Source organism: Arachis ipaensis, chromosome B08, assembly GCF_000816755.2.
Source record: "Arachis ipaensis cultivar K30076 chromosome B08, Araip1.1, whole genome shotgun sequence".
Lineage (NCBI taxonomy): Eukaryota > Viridiplantae > Streptophyta > Magnoliopsida > Fabales > Fabaceae > Arachis > Arachis ipaensis.
The window spans coordinates 11,194,557-11,214,825 of NC_029792.2; the positions used below are offsets into that span (position 1 = coordinate 11,194,557).

General features: G+C 36.9%; 1 protein-coding gene across 6 annotated transcripts in view; it reads right to left on the reverse strand.

The window, feature by feature from the left end:
• The window catches only part of LOC107613185, a 28,859-nt gene extending 9,668 nt beyond the window's left edge, over window positions 1-19,191 (reverse strand). The window contains exons 1-10 of one of the 6 annotated variants that reach the window (XM_021108879.1): window positions 18,813-19,189; window positions 17,096-17,242; window positions 16,241-16,472; window positions 15,333-15,431; window positions 14,933-15,102; window positions 14,645-14,778; window positions 14,372-14,549; window positions 13,610-14,168; window positions 13,422-13,534; window positions 3,134-3,304 (exon numbers count right to left, since the gene is read on the reverse strand). In XM_021108879.1, the coding sequence (XP_020964538.1) occupies window positions 3,295-3,304; window positions 13,422-13,534; window positions 13,610-14,168; window positions 14,372-14,549; window positions 14,645-14,778; window positions 14,933-15,102; window positions 15,333-15,431; window positions 16,241-16,472; window positions 17,096-17,157 (1,557 nt within the window). In that variant the 5' untranslated portion in view covers window positions 17,158-17,242; window positions 18,813-19,189 and the 3' untranslated portion in view covers window positions 3,134-3,294. Of the gene's footprint in view, window positions 1-3,133; window positions 3,305-6,255; window positions 6,428-11,644; window positions 13,043-13,421; window positions 13,535-13,609; window positions 14,169-14,371; window positions 14,550-14,644; window positions 14,779-14,932; window positions 15,103-15,332; window positions 15,432-16,240; window positions 16,473-17,095; window positions 17,243-18,812 lie in introns of those variants that run through there. The other 5 variants (XM_021108877.1, XM_021108876.1, XM_016315065.2 and 2 more) reach the window with 5 other exon arrangements.

Below are 20,269 nucleotides of genomic sequence, written 5' to 3' on the forward strand. Positions count from 1 at the left end.
TAAAAAATTTTGTTAATATTTAAAATATTGTGTATTAAAGTATTGCCATTTAAAGCATTTATTTATGTACTAGGATATTCTGTATTTATTAGAGTCCATCAATGCTCTTCTTTTATATTAGCCTTTGATTTTCATCTAATTAAATCTAATGGTCTATATAAATATGGCGCATCCAATAAACACATAATTGTTGTGTTCGTTTTAGACATACCCACAAAATTACACTCATCAATTTTTTATTTCCTTCTTTAAATATATGCAAAACAACAGCAACAATAATATTATTGTTATTGTTGTTATTGATTAAAAAAATTGAAAATCAACAAAAATCAAAATATATTTTTCTAATCATTTTTTTATCATATACATAAATAAATAGTTGTTAATATTTAGTTTTCAAACATAAAAATAATAACTTCAAACTAATCATTCCAAAAAAAATTTTAGTTTGGGAGAAAATTATAATAAAATTCTACTTACATTACTAGCATGTGAATTTTGTTCAAGTTATTATTTTCCCGAACTTGTTTATTTTTGTTAGTTTTGGTTTGTAGTAATATTATATTGTTGTTACTTTCTATAATAGCTTTTATGGTTTTGTTTATTTTGTGGTCGGATCTGTAAACTATTTAATTTTGCTTAAAAAAAAAAAGAAAAAGAAAGACGCTGATTGCATTATACAAATGACATTATGTAAAGTGATTTTATTGTGAAGAAAAAAGGAAATATATAGTTTTGATTTTTGTTTGTTTTCAAATTTTTAATTATTTATTATTATTATTATTATTATTATTATTATTATTATTATTATTATTTATTTTTTTAAAAAAAATAAGAATTGGAGATGTTTTCAAAGGAAGAGATTGTCACGAAGGGAGTAATATTATCGATATGAAAATGGCATTTTTCACTCCCTATATATATATATAATTGAATGGTGATTTTTTTCTTGAATTAAGAGGATGTAGGTTCAGAGTACATTTCTTTTTATGGACTCTTGTTTAAGTGACTAATAAAATAAAATTTCTCTTGACTGATAAAATATTTTCTTAGAAATTGAGATTTTAAACATCTCACCCCTCAGGTAAGATTGAATCCATCCCTTTCCAGTAGGGGTGTTCGCAGATCGGATCGAATTGGATATGGCCAAAAATTCGATCAGATTCGCATTAAAATCATCGGATCGGATCGGATCCAATATCCGCAGCTTTTAAGGTTGGATCCGATCGGATATCGGATATATCCGCAAAACATAAAAATATTTTTAAAAGCTTACTTTTATTAAAAAAATGTCAATAAAATTTATTTTTTCTATTCTTTTAAATATGTTTACTCTTAAAATAATATTTAACATACTTTTCTTAAATAATAAATTAAAATAATATAACATATATGATAATTATTAATTGAAATAAAACATAAAAAGAATATTTACTTATTTATTTCTTTAATGTTGAGTTAAGAAATTAACTAAATTAATTAGTGATGACAAACATTATTTTTGGGAAAATAAATAATTAGTGTTGATTAATTATAATTGCATATTACTAATTGTTTATAAAATTGCTGCAGGCCAAAATCTGATTTACAGCCCAAATGGAAGGGAAAATAAAACAAGGGTAATGGGTTAATGAAATAAATGAAGCCCATGAGGAAACAAGGCTGAAAAATCAGAATGGGCAAAAAGATTGGATACCCGATCCAAGCCCGAATTGATTTCAATTCCCTCCATCTTGCTCCAACCAAAGCAACGTTCCTCTCCTCTCTAATCAAGTCACATCAAGACTTCAGAAAAGTAAGAAAGAGAAAGAGAGAAAAAGCTTCCTCCATAAGCTAGAAACCAAAAAAGCAAGAGAGAGAAAATTCAAGCTTGGAGTACAGAAGCTATAGCAGAAAATATAATCCAAATCAAGCTTAGGTTAAATGTAATCCATCTCATCTAACTTGCATAAAATCTTCTTCTCTTCTTCCCAACTCTCTGCTCTATCCGAAAATGGCATTCAAGGGAAAGTTGTTCTCTGCCCTATTCTGTTTCGCATCTACGGTCACAAGTAATACTTGGGGACCAAGTAGTTTTTCAATGGCTCAGATCAAGTTGACCATGAGAAGATCTCTATGGTTACTGCTTTATGGCTTTCAGTCAAGATGAAGAAGTCAAAAGGAAAGTTTCTACTCTGAGGATTAAGGAGAAAAAGTGATTCTGTGGGTTGGTGAAGCTCAAGGCTCAAGGTGTTGACCTTGGAAGAAGAACCAAGCAACATGCAAAGAGATAAAAGAAGCTTGATGTTCATTCAGAAAGCAAGGAGAGAAAACCAGAGTTTGAGAGTTGAGTTCTGTGAAGTACTCCATGTGAAGTTCCTCTACTTGGATAATGCTTTCTATCAAAGAAGCATTCGGCCAATACTGAAGAACTAAATCAGTGATTTGCGAAGCTGGTTTTTCACATAGCAAAGAGGCTGTTGATGAAGTCAATCTCCTTCATGTTTTTCTGAATGTAATGTACTTTTCTAAGTTTATCTTTCTGTAATTTTTTGTGAAAAAAGGCATTGTGAGAAAGCTCAAGTAAAAGCCATGAGTGGAAAAAGGCTGAGTGAAACACTTGAGAGAAAAGCCTAGAGTCATTTTCATATTTCTTTAGGTGTGTTTATGTCTTGTATCTTGTACCTGTGAGGTATCCCTTTCTTAGTTGGGTTAGCACTAAGAGTGAATAGCTAGGTATTAGCATAGCCAATGTCAAGTTAGGTTAGAACTTGAGTGTGAAAGGATTGGGTCAATCATGTGTTATTGGTGTATGTAATACTGTTAACTATAGTGAAATTCTTCCATAGTTGTGGAGGAGACTGAATGTAGGTTGCATAGCACAAGGCAACCGAACCAGGATACATGCTGGTGTTAGCTTGTCTCTTCTCTGCTGTGTTCTATTTTCTGATATTCATGAGACAAAAATAAATTGTCTCATAAATTTTCGCTGCTGAGTTCAAACAATCAGAATTGCAAATTTGTTTAAAAAGGGTAATAACAGCAACTAAAAAGGAAGGCATAGATTCAACCCCCCTTCTCTAAGCCTACCACAACCTTCATTTAATTTTGCGGATGCGCGGATATGCGGATCGGATATGCGGATACCAACACAAAATCCGCAATCCGATCTGATCCGAAAGCTTTGCGGATCGGATCCATATCCGCAATTTTCAGATCGAATTCGGATAAACACCGCAGATATGCGGATCCCTTACTTCCCATGGAAGAGTCTGAGATTGCTTATTATTAACTCAGTTCCATTTCCTACATTTATTAATGGCACCTGCACCAGAAATAATTGAGGATCTTAATTTTGGGTGTTGAGGTAAACAATGCAACTACACACTAACACCCAAACTTTGCTAGAATGGAATCCAAACCATTACTGGGTCTAATATTTCTAACCTGACTAAATATACGCAAAAAATCAATCATATGCATAAAAGATTAATTACTAAATTAGTCACTTATTTAAATATAAATTAAAATATAAAATATATATTAAAAATAAATTAAATAATATATATTTATAAAAAACACACACTAAACATAATCATGAATCTCACAGACTCATCAAGTTCTTCTCAACCTATACATCACTCTACCCCTCTGAGCATAGACTGATTACCCTCCAGTTTAAAGAAAACTCTTGGAAATAAGATTGATCAGTTGGTAGAATTCACTCATGTTCCAGAAGACTCTCGAACCCCGGCCACTGAGTACCCTCTCATAAGTCCTTACTCTTTCTACCACAGACAAAAGAAATCAACCCTCACTTCTATTCGCCATCTCATCCATAGAAACCCTTCTCCTCCTCCTAAAGAAGTCATCCAGTCCTCTAATCTCCAACAGTGTGGTTTAAAAGCCACTACTGCTGAACAATACATAACCTTAGAAATCCCACAAGAACTCATCCAAAACTACCAAAACCAAGGCTACACTCATATGCATCTAGGGGCTGTCAGGCTCATTCTTACCCTTCATGGAAGGAGATCTCTTCCGGTAACAGCCAAAGTTGCTCTTTTAGATACTACTTTCAAAGAATATCAACATGCCTTGATCGGAGCATTAGTAACAACACTCTCAAATGGAAGTGTCATTCTTACTATAGCTCCTAATTTCACCATGAGATTATCAGATCCTACGATAAGTCAAAGGCTAAAAATCCAAATACAGTTGGTAGGAGTAATTCAAGACTCTAATGCTGAACAGGCCACCTTACATCACCAAGTCCTCTATAGAGTCCAAGATCATGCTCTTGATCTTAATCTCCCAAACACTACTGGAGAGGCATTATTCATGTTCACAGACAGTGCTGGAGGACCTGCAATAGTAAATATTCCAAGGATGATCACTACTGAAGAACTTTCTTCTATCATTCCGTTGGAATGGATTACTGATTATGAGAAAGCTTTCCCAAAAGAACAGGTTGATGTTCATACTACAGCACCTCCAACTATTACTCATAACAGTGATGGTACGGTGACCACTGTTTTTCAGAAACCTGGAATGACCAAACAAATTTCACTGCGAAGATCATCCTTCAGAAGGATCAATATGATCTCTCCTGTTCAGGTGCAAACAACTCATGATCAAAATGATCCACCAGTGCATTTCTATGAGAACGGAAAACCTGTTTACGTCTCTCACATAAATGGCCACTTCATTTGGGATGTTGATCCCTCTATGTGCGATTCTGACTGTGACTGTGCTGATCAATGGAGTGACACTGATGATGAAGATTATGCTAGAAGACGGAGGAACAGGAAAAAGAAGAAGAAGTTGTTACAAGCCCCATGCTCCTTTAAAAGACCTGAGCCTCCTGATGATGCTGAATCAGCTCCAATGCTCAGAAAGAAACCAATGATCAAGAGGACGAAACTGTCTAGGAAAAGCTTCGCAGATTATCCTTTTCAGCCAGTCGATACAATCCCATGTATCGCCACCCTCAGATCTTATGAGGAAGAATTCCCACCTTTAGTAACCCAAACTGATGAAAAGAAAATCACTAAGAGACCCTATGTGATACCTCAAGGAATCACTCCACATGGACATCAAGCAACAACTCCTCAAGAGGAAGTGCTCAATTGGCATACAGATAATGCAGTCAGCCAAAATAAAGTATTGCTCCGGATAGATCACACTCTTGATACTTTTGTAGAGAAAACTGAGGGTCTCTCAGTACAATTAAGTTCTATGGCAGAACAAGTGGCTGAACTCAAAGATCGACTTTCTGCACAAGCTTTTCAACTTGATCAAGAACTCAAGGCCTACATTGACAATCGCTACTTTGGCCCAGAATTCCAAAAGAAGAACAGAGAATTGGATCAAATCAAGGCTCAACTTCGACAAATTGAGATGGACAAAAGCAAAACAACTATACCCCAAACGCTGTCCATAGACCCATTATCTATGTATGCCAAACCATATCCCTCATATTCACCTATCTTATTTCCTTCCACATGTTCACCACCAGAAACCCCAGACTATGACTCCATCTTCAAATCCACCTACCATTTGGCCAGGCAAGCAAACACTAAAAGATCCATTTCTCCCCAAGGACGGCATCATTCGTCCCTGCCTAAGCCACAACAACCTCAGCCATCCCTCCAATCTAGACCTCATCCTCCTTGGAAATCAGGAAACTTTTTTAGAGACGAGACATCTCCCAATGTCCCTATAAAAAATAAGGGCATCAAAGAAGGGTCGCCAGCTCCAGGACGATCAATTTATACCTTTACTCTGGATACTCAATCACCCAGTGAAGAGATTACTGAATAATCAGAAGATGAGACCACTGAGACCAGTGAACAAGAAGATGAGGAGTCTGAAGGAGATTATGAAACAGATCTTTCAGCAATAGCCATGGTCAACCCTATAGAAGAAGAGGAGGAAGAGATAACTTCTGAAAGGGATGAACCAGAAACTTCAGCTAATCACGATCATATAAGCCCAATTGAAGTTAAAACTCCCAACAAATGGTTCACTTTTGATGATGTCCCACCAGCAAGGTACAGAGAAAGGTTGAATGAATTTAGTGTTTGGATTCAGACCATGGCCAACCCAAATCTCACAAGCAGACAAGTCCTTGCAGATTTCATAAATCGGATGACTGGCAATCTCCGAAAATGGGCAACTAACCTTTCTGAGTATGAAAGACTCCAGCTCATCAATGGTACCTCTTCACAGTTTCTGGGAATAATACATCAAGAATTTCTAGGAGACATTGCAATTATCCAAAAAAAAAATTCTCAAGAATACTTTGAGATGAAGTGCTGTTCACTCAACAGAAAAGACTTGAAAAAACACTACAAAAAGATGGCTGCTAAATATTATCCTCTTGGAGGAAATAATAATCCGCCACTTAAGCAAGTCTTTATAGCATCCTTGCCAGATGAGCTTCAGCCTGAAATACAGCGAATGATGATGACTCTTCGCAAAGAAGTGGCTACCACTACTATTGGAGAAATATACCAGTTAGTCCTAGCTGCCTTGGACAAGTTGTGTGAACAACAACAAATGTTCAAACAGCTTAACAAAAACTCAAGCAAACTCAAAAGAGCATGCAGCAAATCCCATTTGAAAATTAAGTGCAAAGAGTCAAGTATGTGTGAATGCAAGCCAAAGAAAAAGACGCATTGGCGATCACCAACCAATACATTTCATCAGAAAGCATTCAGAAGGAGAAGAAGCAAGCAAAAGTATCGTTACTTCAAAAGGAAGAAACCCTATACCAAGTCGAACAAATGCTTCATCTGTGGAAAACAAGGACACTTTGCTAAGTCATGTCCTCACAAGACAAAAAAGGAGATAAAAATGCTCCAGTCTTTAATGGATGCTGCCTCCATTGGTGATGAGGAAGATCTAGAGTCAGTACTTGAAGAACAAAGAAGCAAAGATGATGAAACTGAATACGTTTTTTAAGACTCTGACTCAGAAGAGAATGGTTCAGAAGAAGACCTCCCACCAAAAAGGTCTATCTTTACCATATCATCCATTGCTTCCATCACCACAAGAATTCCTAAAGGAACGAGTATGCCAGAAGAAGAACTTGGGTATCTCGGATCTTTATGAGTAAAACAGATTGATGGTACTCCTAGACCTCATTTTGATAAACCAATAAAGGCTGTTGCATTAATGGACACTGGATCTTGTGCTACTGTCGTAAAACCACATGTCTTACCAAAAGAAATGTGGACACCTTTTTCCAAGAAATTCGCAGTAGCTAACAGTGAAGTCTTCACCATCAATCTCATCTCCAAAAAACCAGTTGGATTGGAGATATTTGCAGGCCAGACCACTTGGCTTAGAGTACTGGGAAGTTATCTCCCAGACAAAGACGTTTTGTTCGGATTCGATGCCTTCTTCCGAACTCATGGGCTACATATCAAACCCACTGGTCTGAGTTACAAAGGGCAGTTTTTGCCTTTTACAGGGATACAAAGTATCCTCGAAATTCAAGAAGCTCCAGAAGAATATAAGGAGATCCAACAGTTACTCCTCAATGCTTGCTGTGATAGTCATGATCAATTCAACCACCCTGCTCCTTTATGGAAAAATCCAGAATTTTATGTTCGACTCCCCTTCAAAAAGAATGAAGACATCAACCCTACAAAGGCCACTCATTCAGGGATGAACTCTGAAGATCTTAAGTTGGCAAGAGCTGAATGTGCAGCCCTTCTTGTTCAAGGACTCATTGAACCAACCAACTCCAACTGGACATGTCAAGCATTCTATGTTGAAAAAAGAGCCGAGCAAAATAGAGGAAAAAAGAGGCTTGTCATTGATTATAAGCCACTTAATGTCTTCTTACAAGACGACAAGTTTCCTCTACCAAGAATCTCAGTTATTACACAGAGATTAAGTGGAGCAAAAATATTCAGCAAGTTTGACTTGAAAATTGGATTTTGGCAAATTGGGCTCCATCCTGAAGATAGGTATAAAACAGCGTTCTGTATGCCTGAATTCCAATACCAATGGACGGTAATGCCATTTGGACTCAAAATAGCCCCCTCTCTCTTCCAAAAAGCAATGACCAAAATCTTTGAGCCCATACTACATTCCACACTAATCTACATTGATGACATCTTACTGTTCTCAAAAGACAGTGAAGCCCACAAGGCACTTTTGGCCCAATTCACTCAGATCATCAAAGACCAGGGAATCATGCTATCAGCAAAAAAGAGCTCTATTGCTAAGACAAAAATTGAATTTCTTGGGATGATTTTCGAAAATGGATTTTTCCAACCAGGGGATCACCTCGCCAAAGAGTTAATCCATTTTCCTGATGAAAACTTGACAGTCAAATAAGTCCAACAATTCTTGAATATCGTCAACTACATCAGAGACTTTATCCCAGATGTGACCAGACACACCAGCCAGCTGTCAAAACTCCTAAAAAATAAGCCCCACCATGGGGACCTGAGCAATCCACAGCTGTCAAAACCCTGAAGAAGATAGCACAAGACCCCACCTTTAAAGATTCCCAGCACAGGAAAAAGAATATTGCAGACAGATGCTACTGATGAATTCTGGGGAGCTGTGCTACTTGAAGAGATTGATGGGACGAGACACTATTGCGCGCATGCTAGTGGACAGTTCAAAGAATCTGAAAAACATTACCATGCCACTTACAAAGAGATTCTTGCTGTCAAAAGGGGAATAGAGAAATTCAATTTCCACCTCAGTGCTTATCATTTCACTGTAGAAATGGATAACACCTCTTTCCTATCAATGTTAGAAATCAAGAAAAAAATTCTGCCAGACTCTCAATTGCTAAGATGGAAGGACTGGTTCTCTCGCTATAAATTCGAGGTAAGACACATCAAAGGACACCAAAACACACTTGCTGATTTCCTATCCAGGCCAACCAAAGAACCACTCCCAAACCAGTAGAATTACTCCTCAAACCAATCCATTACATTTGCACCATGAGTTCCTACAACCCTTCATACACCATTCCATTTCCTGATTGTCCACTTCACAATAACTCATACAGAAGAAAAATTGGTCCTTTTTCCTTCAAAGCAAGACCCCAGACAGCATTTCAAATAGTCTGTCTAGCCAGACAAACTTTGTTCTACTGGTTACACCAGCTCCTTACCATAACCCAAATACATCCAAATCCGAAGTACTTTGACGTGGATACCCCTTTTTGCACTATACCAATAATCCAAGGACCTATACCAGAGAAAATGATGTGGTATATCTGGGCTCTGTCCTCTCTATATCCATGTGCCATCATAATACCACTCTTCCCTGTATATCACATCCTGTGTAACCGCACTGAAGCCCAGTCTCATCTAGTCCGGTTATTTGCTATGTATGCACCACTTGGGGCATGGAGAGGAATGTTATATAACATGATCGAGCAACACCAATTATGGGATAAACCCTCCAAGACAAAGCGAAAATTCTGTTGTTTTGTCACCCTTCAGAGAGATTATTTTACTGGATGTAAAGCACATACTGAGAAAGCACATACCATGAACAAGGTCGATATTGTTGGATATTCTACCATATGGCCCACAGATGAAAAGACAGTCCTAAATGCCTTGACTAAATACCTTTGTCAAATTTGGCAGCCTGGACTATATGGTGAAAAAGATGTAGTTGAAGGACTCACATTTCAATCAGATGTTCCACCGATAACTCTCCAAGAGTTTCAGTCCGATAATCAACCAATTTGGACAATACTCCTTTTATGCTCCAACAGACCAGCCCAGTACGTCCACACAAGTTCCAAGCAGAAATTCTGAAGAAGATCTGAATTCTGAAGATCCAGGTGGAAGAGTTTATGCCTTACCACCAAGCCCAACTAGAATTGATGCAGGAATACCCGATGATGCTGAAGGCCCAAAATCAGACCCATATGACCCATACCTGCAAGATGCCCAAGATCCAAATGAAGGATACACTGAAGATCCGTTTCTCTACCTACAAGACTCGGATACAGATTTCAGAGCTGTCAATTTAGCTTCTGACTCATCCTTTTCAGATGGTGATGGGACCCTTCCAGAAGACTATTTCAAACCGTCTCTTTATTAGAACACTGTTGTTCCTACTATGTATAATTATGAGTGTGCTGAAATAAAGTGACCTTAGTCACATACTTAGAAAACGCCAAAAAAGATAAGGCTTATCCTTATCCTCCAGTTGGTAATGTATGATAGGATTGTTTAGATTTCACGTCTATCTAGAGACCTCTATATAAGGAGGTGCTCACCCCAATTGTAATCAGATCTCAAGAAACATTGTAATATATCCACTTTTCCTATCTCTCAAAATGTTCTGAATTCTCTTTCTCTCTCTGAAAGCTTAGCTAGTGCTATTTCCTTCTTCCTCAGTCCAGTGCCATAAAAGTATGCTCTGAGCTTGCCTCTTTAAGAGGATGAGTCAGAAGCTAAATTGACAGCTCTGAAATCTGTATCCGGGTCTTGTAGGTAGAGAAACGGATCTTCAGTGTATCCTTCATTTGGATCTTGGGCATGTTGCAGGTATGGGTCTGATTTTGGGCCTTCAGCATCATCGGGTATTCCTGCATCAATTCTAGTTGGGCTTGGTGGTAAGGCATAAACTCTTCCACCTGGATCTTCAGAATTCAGATCTTCTTCAGAATTCCTGCCTGGAACTTGTGTGGACGTACTGGGCTGGTCTGTTGGAGCATAAAAGGAGTATTGTCCAAATTGGTTGATTATCCCTGAAGTTATAAATCTGGACTAAAACTCTTGGAGAGTTATCGGTGGAACATCTGATTGAAATGGGAGTCCTTCAACTACATCTTTTTCACCATATAGTCCAGGCTGCCAAAGTTGACAAAGGTATTTAGCCAAGGCATTTAGGACTGTCTTTTCATCTGTGGGCCATATGGTAGAATATCCAACAATATCGACCTTGTTCATGGTATGTACTTTCTCAGTATGTGCTTTACATCCAGTAAAATAATCTCTCTGAAGGGTGACAAAACAACAGAATTTCCACTTTGTCTTGGAGGGTTTATCCCATAATTGGTGTTGCTCGATCATGTTATATAACATTCCTCTCCATGCCCCAAGTGGTGCATACATAGCAAATAATCGGACTAGATGAGACTGGGCTTCAATGCGGTTACACAGGATGTGATATACAGGGAAGAGTGGTATTATGATGGCACATGGATATAGAGAGGACAGAACCCAGATATACCACATCATTTCCTCTGGTATAGGTCCTTGGATTATTGGTATAGTGCAAAAAGGGGTATCCACGTCAAAGTACTTCGAATTTAGATGTATTTGGGTTATGGTAAGGAGCTGGTGTAGCCAGTAGAACAAAGTTTGTCTGGCTAGACAGACTATTTGAAATGCTGTCTGGGGTCTTGCTTTGAAGGGAAAATGACCAATTTTTCTTCTGTATGGGTTATTGTGAAGTGGACAATCAGGAAATGGAATGGTGTATGAAGGGTTGTAGGTGCTCATGGTGCAAATGTAATGGATTGGTTTGAGGAGTAATTCTACTGGTTTGGGAGTGGTTCTTTGGTTGGCCTGGATAGGAAATCAGCAAGTGTGTTTTGGTGTCCTTTGATGTGTCTTACCTCGAATTTATAGCGAGAGAACCAGTCCTTCCATCTTAGCAATTGAGAGTCTGGCAGAATTTTTTTCTTGATTTCTAACATTAATGGGAAAGATGTGTTATCCATTTCTACAGTGAAATGATAAGCACTGAGATGGAAATTGAATTTCTCTATTCCCCTTTTAACAGCAAGAATCTCTTTGTAAGTGGCATGGTAATGTTTTTCAGATTCTTTGAACTGTCCACTAGCATGCGCGCAATAGTGTCTCGTCCCATCAATCTCTTCAAGTAGCACAACTCCCCAGAATTCATCAGTAACATCTGTTTGCAATATTCTTTTTCCTGTGCTGGGAATCTTTAAAGGTGGGGTCTTGTGCTATCTTCTTCAGGATTTTGACAGCTGTGAATTGCTCAGGTCCCCATGGTGGGAGCTTCTTTTTTAGGAGTTTTGACAGCTGGCTGGTGTGTCTGATCACATCTAGGATAAAGTCTCTGATGTAGTTGACGATTCCCAAGAATTGTTGGACTTGTTTGACTGTCAAGTTTTCATCAGGAAAATGGATTAACTCTTTGGCGAGGTGATCCCCTGGTTGGAAAAATCCATTTTCGAAAATCATCCCAAGGAATTCAATTTTTATCTTAGCAATAGAGCTCTTTTTTGCTGATAGCATGATTCCCTGGTCTTTGATGATCTGAGTGAATTGGGCCAGAAGTGCCTTATGGGCTTCACTGTCTTTTGAAAACAGTAAGATGTCATTAATGTAGATTAGTGTGGAATGTAGTATGGGCTCAAAGATTTTGGTCATTGCTTTTTTGGAAGAGAGAGGGGGCTACTTTGAGTCCAAATGGCATTACCGTCCATTGGTATTGGGCTTCAGGTATACAGAACGCTGTTTTATACCTATCTTCAGGATGGAGCCCAATTTGCCAAAATCCAGTTTTCAAGTCAAACTTGCTGAATATTTTTGCTCCACTTAATCTCTGTGTAATAACTGAGATTCTTGGTAGAGGAAACTTGTCGTCTTGTAAGAAGACATTAAGTGGCTTATAATCAATGACAAGCCTCTTTTTTCCTCTATTTTGCTCGACTCTTTTTTCAACATAGAATGCTTGACATGCCTGAATGAGTGGCCTTTGTAGGGTTGATGTCTTCATTCTTTTTGAAGGGGAGTCGAACATAAAATTCTGGATTTTTCCATAAAGGAGCAGGGTGGTTGAATTGATCATGACTATCACAGCAAGCACTGAGGAGTAACTGTTGGATCTCCTTATATTCTTCTGGAGCTTCTTGAATTTCAAGGATACTTTGTATCCCTGTAAAAGGCAAAAACTGCCCTTTGTAACTCAGACCAGTGGGTTTGATATGTAGCCCATGAGTTCGGAAGAAGGCATCGAATCCGAACAAAACATCTTTACTATCACCCATATCAAGAAACACGCGATTGCCTTACCAACCCACTCCCTGCAAGGTCTACATCATGTTAAATCCTTTCTGTATGCGAAAAGAAAAAGGTGGCATCTTCACGTGAAGATGATAGTTAAGATGTGGACATGTTCTATGTTAAATACTTTAGTCAAACATATCAAAGTATCGAATAATTCTCATATATAATTTTTACATGAATACATTTTTACGTAAGTAGGCACCAAAGAAAAAATGTTATGGGTACTTATTGCGTATGAGATACCCTGCGACTCATGTCTCATCTAATAATGAATGAAGTATAAATCGACACTGTCCTATATAGAGTATTTACACATGGTCAAGGAAAATATTTAAGTACCTAACATTTTGAAGGGTATACAAGCAAAGATGCATAAGAGTGAAGAACAAGGGTGAGAAAACTTACATATAAGTGATTATGAGAGATAGAACAAGAACAGCAACAGTATTTATTGGCCTTTCCCAAGCGAAGATTCCTTGAACCCATGGGACTACATGTTTGAGTGGTTTTAATAGTTCCTATAAAATAAAATTAAATCAGAGTAAACAATGCTTTCAACTCCAAAACATATATGTATAGTTGAGGATACTTACTGTAAGAACCATAACGCTGTCGATGACACCATCATCCTTTAATTCTTCAGTCATAGCTTTCGCGATGAGAACTTCATTTTCTTCCTCCCTTGATTGTTTGATAGCTGTCTTCAAGGAAGGACTATCTTCTAAAGCACTGGCGCTACTTTCAACTTCTTGACTTGGCTTCTCTACTATTTCATCAGAAGGTATGGACCTATACATGTTCATAATTCTAAGGATTGAGCTTGCGCTACATGAGTGTCCGCTATTGACCTTCTTGAGGCTATCCGCGAATTCTTCGAGAACATAATCTCCCTTTGGCAGCTCGTGGTATAAGGAGAATATTAGGAACTTCGTTGGGACAGGTGGTGATATTCTTAGCATTTCTCTGGCTGCATGAAGCCTTATGATTCCCAATATTGTCCTTGCATGAATCTCCCATGCTTGGATTGGACCATTGATATTGTACTTCGATAAAAACTGGTGGAGAAACATTATTTCCCTTATCAGTGCTAGCCAATGTTCGCGCCTCGTGGAACTTGTGAGTTCTGGAAACTCTAGTACAATCTCCTCTGATCTAGAAAATTCAGAAGAAATTTCTTCATATCAATGACATAAGTGAAGATTAGTTATGTGTACATATCAACTTCGACACACTATGCCGACTCGCAACCCATCCAAAGGTGGACAAGATGCCAGATGACAATGTCTCATGCATAATATGTAAGCATTTTCCTTTTCAACAAGAATATCTCCAAAGGATTATGTTGATGCACTTACAAATCAGATGATTCATAGATTATGGCCTTGTCAAAAAGTTGAGCTCCCCAGGGACCTGTGGCAGCTGGTTTTACACTCTGCTCGACATCCTTGGAGAGGTCCATTTTTATAGCATCTTCGTAATTTATTATTCCCGAGGCCTCGAAGTAAAGAGCATAGTTGGTCAGAGTTAGCCTACCTGTCAATTAAAATCAAAGCAACATGAACGGATTAATTTACTAAGATTTCCGTTTTAATATTGGAATGAATAGTCAGATAAACCAAACTGCAGACCAGGCCAACTTGTCGTCCCAACGTGGCGAACGACTCTCTGGGAGCTTGCTGTTCCTTCGACATGTAATATGTATTCGTCATCGGCCAGTTCCACACCATTTGGCTTTGTCTGATTCTGCAAATGCTGTATGCACCTGAGGAATCGGGAATCCCAGACAATAAGTATGTTTTCAAAACTCCAAATATCTTTACAAATCAATAGACTACAACTATCAAATCATTTATATGTCCACTAGAAACTTCTATGCCAAATGTTCATATACTATATATACCAAGGTAGTCACCTACTTGTCCATATTTTTTAAGAATATATCGTATGCCGGATGGTGTAGTCGGAGCCCTGTTGGTGCTGTTAGAGTTTCAAAAGTAAACCTTCCATTTGCAACATCTGCTACTAAAGGAAATTGTGATCCCATCCACACAAATGCATCTTCTCCAACACTGGCCTCATTAGTAACCTGGAAAAGAAAATGCATCAAGTACAATCAGAAACCTATAATCATAAATGTTCCTATGTACTAAACAAATCTGGTCCATGTTCTAAACAGAATATTCAACTGACTATTGCATCAAGAAGACGAGCTTCTCATGGCTGGAATTCAACCTCACAATTGAAACAACAAAGAAAGGAAGTAAAAAACATCTATGTTCTGTAGTACCATGAAAAATGAGAAGGAAACACTCTTACAAGTAGAGGCATGATGTCTGAATAAAAAAGAGGGATATCTTCCTGTTCTTGAGTGGCTTTTCGAGCTATCCTTTCTTCGTGCTCCTTTGCTACAGATTCCTGAAAACCTCAAAATGCTAACATTATCCTCTAATCTGATTAAATTACAGGGGATGGCAAAAAGCAAAACTATAGTTCACATCTCATATATATAATAGGGGACAAAGCTGAAATTGAGATCAAGCCAGACCATATCTTTGTTTAGACCATTTTTTTAATCACAAGATCATAGGCTAATGTTGCATGACATGATTTCAAACTATGCAGTTACTAAAAGCAAGCTTACTTTGATTACCATGCAAAATTTCATTTATCATATATTCATATTTCTCTGCATTACAAAATATTTAGGAACAAAACTAAATGCCAAAGGCTCATTAGAACTTCAATTTTAAATGTTTTAGAAAGACTCTTTGATCAACATTGAAGATGAAGCTATAACTTATCATCTCAAACCAGCACGAATGCTTTGCTGCCATAAGTTCGAAAAGGGGAAAATTTGATTTCCCCAGTAAAGTACTTCCTTTGAGATGCGAAGTAATGGAACTAATAGAAAATAACTTATATCTTCATGAATGTGATGAAAGAAAGATCAATGTCAAGTAAATTCCACCAATAGGCAAATTTTGTCAAGTTAGAGAAACTAAGATTGAATTTCAGCATTCGATATTGTTTTTCATAAAGAAAACTAAGATGCAAGCTAATCTTCAAGAAATCATCACCAAATATTCAAATTGACATATTCACCAAAGTCCTGATTTGAATAAAATGCATTCATGTTTCAAAACTTAGTATAGTATAAATTAACCCCAATTCAAATAACTGTAAATTTAGAAATGTAAGAGTAAGACAATAATTTGCATGTATACCGTGCCGTCTTCATCATAGTATCTAGGTCTCTCCCAAGCAAGCATCATATCATAGGTCAACCTGCTAAATGAGCCATCGTTGATCTTTTCCTGTATGCTATCCTGGCACATTTTTTGACATAGAGTCTTGCTACTGCAAAATTCCACTAATTTTTTGCAGTAGTCTCCCTCATCTGGGTTCCATCCTGATTCAAATTCTTCCACCAATCCCTCTACTGGAATTTCCAGTTTCCTAATTAAAAACAACAGTAGCAGTAACTAAATATTATACAATGTCATCCAATTACAAATAGTGTATCAAAATTAAATTAACATTCATTAAATATAAGTAAAATCTGATTTTGATACCGTGTAAAACAGTTTTGCATTATGTTATTAACTACGAAAAACAGTTTTGCATTAAATATAAGTAAAATTTGATTTTAATATTATACATTCATTATGTTTTGATTTTAAATTAACTACGTAAATGATGATCCAAATTCATATAACTATACAATTGGATGATAGTGTTAGTGCATAACAATTAAAACTCCAATTATATTATTAAGCAAAAATTGGAATTTGGTCAAATAAACGAACATTTCAGTGATGTAATGTCACATCCATTTATCAATCTTCAATGGGCAAATATTAAATTGGATACAAATAGTATCATTTCCCCGAAGAAGAAAATTCATATATAGATAAAGATGACAAACAAAGTAATATTCCACATGTGTGGCCGTGTCATTTCATCAACAAATTCTTGTAAACAATTCCTCGAATGCAAGTGTATGTGTAGCATTTTTCAATGATATGATATATGAAGTTGAATTTTGATAACAAATGTATTGGTAAGGAAGAATATATTACTGTGCACATCTCTTAAGAACGTCCTCTGCAATGGAAGACAGATACTCTAGCTTTGTAGCCATAACATCTACGTATCTATATGACGCCGTTTCTTCTTCTTCTCCTCCTCCTCCTCCTTCTTGTTGTTGATGCGGTTCGTTCTTTTTTCTATATAACTCTTATCAGTAGCATGTTGTATGTATGGATTATGGAAGCACCGAAATTCACAATCAAGACTGATATCGGTTTTTTTTAAAAAAAATATATATAGAAGGGTTTGACACGTGTGACCACTATGAGGCGCCACTTCATAACTCCCATGCAATGTTAAGCATCATGCTAACTCCTCCGTCTACTACATTTTTTGATAGTATAATAATCTGATCCATTTCTCTCTCGTGCAAGGTTCTGAAAACCGAACCGGTCATCAAACCGTTCTCGTTACTGGTTCATAGGTTCAACCGGTTCGATTGTGGTTGAACCGAAAAAACCGTTTTATAATAAAATAATAATTAAAATATAAATAAATACATTAAAACATAATTATAGTTTAATATAAACTTTAAAATATCATCCAAAATAAAACCAAAATATTATGATCTCATTCAAATACAAACTCAAGTCAAATAACAAAAACAACCAACTAAACATAAAATGCCAACATCCAAGTTTGTCATCAATCATATTTATTCATATTCACAGTTTTATCACATTCATTTATATTCATAATCCCTTGCCTTATTAAACAGCACAAAAATTTAATTCAGTTAACCATTTATCCACTTGAAATGAAAATGGCAAATAAAACACCTGTTCTGAGAACATCAGCAACAGCATCCTCTGCTGATTTTGCATACTTCTGATATTCATGTGGCCACTACATGTTACTATTTAATATTAGGAAGGGTACTAGTTATGCCCAATAGAATTACTTAGTCTTTTAAGAATATAGATAAGAGACTTTTATCAATGTATTAAAGCTTAAAGGAATTAATGAATTGATATTGAACTTGGTTCAATTTGGAGTTTCTCTCCCTAATTCATAGAAGGAGTTCTAACATTGGTGCTCTCGCTGAGAGGTTTCTTCCATTTTTCATGGGAAAACAAATAACTCAACAATCTGAAAATACATTTCCAATATTCAATGGGAAAGATGGTTATGGATGGACACCTGAGGAGCAGAGATTCATAGAGGTGGAAAGAGGTTTGAAAGGGAAAGCTCTAAGATGGTTTCAGTTATGGAAGGCGCTCAATCCATTTGCCAATTTGGAAACATTCGAAATTGCTGCTGGAAAATTGAGTGGGAAGAGATTAAAGCTAGACTAAGGCAACACCGGCAACCAAATCTCAGCTATCAACAGAACAAGACTCGCAGCAACATCAACAGAAATTCAAGAAAAAAGAGAGGCCAAAATCGATGCAAATTCAGATTCAACAAGCAATTTAGCTACAAATCCAACAACAGATCACAAATTCAACTTCACAAGATCAGTTCACAAATCAACAAATCCAGAATATGAAATTGACGAAGAAGAAGAGTCAGATTTCAATTTTGAACTTCAACCACAACAACAATAAGAAGAATTAAACAGAAATTGCAGATCAAGCACGAATTCAAAATTCAAATCCAGAAATTCAATAAAAAATAACTCTAAATCCAGAAAATCAAGTACGCTTAGAGACAATTGCAAAGAAAGTAGCAGATCGCAACAATAGTGAGGAAATCAGAACAACAAACCCTAGCAGCGGCGGTCTCTCTCGCAGCTTCGGTCTCTCTCGCTTCCTTCCTCACGTGACAGCGACGACGATGGCTTTGCGCAGCTCCAACAAACCCTAGCAGCGGCGGTGATGGATTGGCAGCGATGGAGGCACGGCGGCGACGCATCAGAGGCTCCCTCCTCCCCTGCGGTGGCTGCGATTTTCGAAGGCTGACTTCGTGGCTGCGAGCGAATAGAGCTAGCTGACGTTAGCACAACGGAAGTTGTGACGGCGGCGGTGGCTCGACGGAAGTTGCGCCGGAAGCTCGAGGTGAGTCAGACTGGAGACGTGAGAGGTGAGAGTGGAGGCTGAGGCTCGAGAGGAGAGGAGTGGGTGACTAGTGTTCTCTTTTGGTTTTGGCCCTTTCAGCATGCAAAACGCAGCGTTTTGCCTAAATTTAAAAAACCGGCCAGGTCCCGGTTCGGTTCGACCGACCGGTTCCCGGCCGGTTCGGCGGTTCAACTCCGGTTTTTAAAATTGGCGGTTTACTATCTGTCCGAATCGTATTTATTATAACAGCGGTTTTCGGTTCGACCGGTTCGACCGGCCAATCGAACCGGTTTTCAGAACATTATTTGAAACAAAATAAAACTTACCGATATTTTTAAAACTTTTGTCAAACTTTAAAAACAAAAAGTATACTTTACCATAAATTTAATATTAATTTTTTAAGTTTTTTATTAAATAATTTTTTATATATATAAATTAATTTATTTTAATTTTACATGGATCTAAATCTAGTTGCATATAATTTCATATCTTTTGTCGCCTAAATTTTTTTACTATATACCCGAAAGAAGTCCAAATTATTAAAGACTAAAATTTCTTACTATATTTTCTGAAATTGACATTTTCTTTGGATTTATTCTGACTTAACAGGCTATTTATATTAACCAAGTGAGGTACTGTTAAGATTGATGTTTATTTTTCACTAATAATCAAATTTTTTTCGCCGCTTTCTTTTTTAAAATGTTAAATTTTAAAATTATATTACTTCAATTTTGGTTTTTAAATTACATATTATGACATAAATATTATAATGATGATATTAAAGAAGTTTTTAGTGTAAAATTGTGAGAAATGTATTAACATACTTAAAAAAAATTTTAACCAGTTGCGTGATATCCTTGAGTTTCCTTCTCATTGTTTCCACCCAATAAAGACGTTCTTGTATTTCCACCATATGAATAATTTATAGTATATCTTAGTGGCTATATTGAACGGAACAACAAAGTTCCGCTTCCCTACAGAAAATACTAAAACCGCTTCCTATTTTATAATATAGTGAATTCACCATGTAAATTGTTGATCTATCCTATAATAATTAACAATTAAGTATCACTGTAAATGAGCAATGCAAAATCCGGATACCTATCGTTAACTAAGCTGAAATATCAATTTAATATTAAGTAGTACATTGTTTATTTTACTTTATCG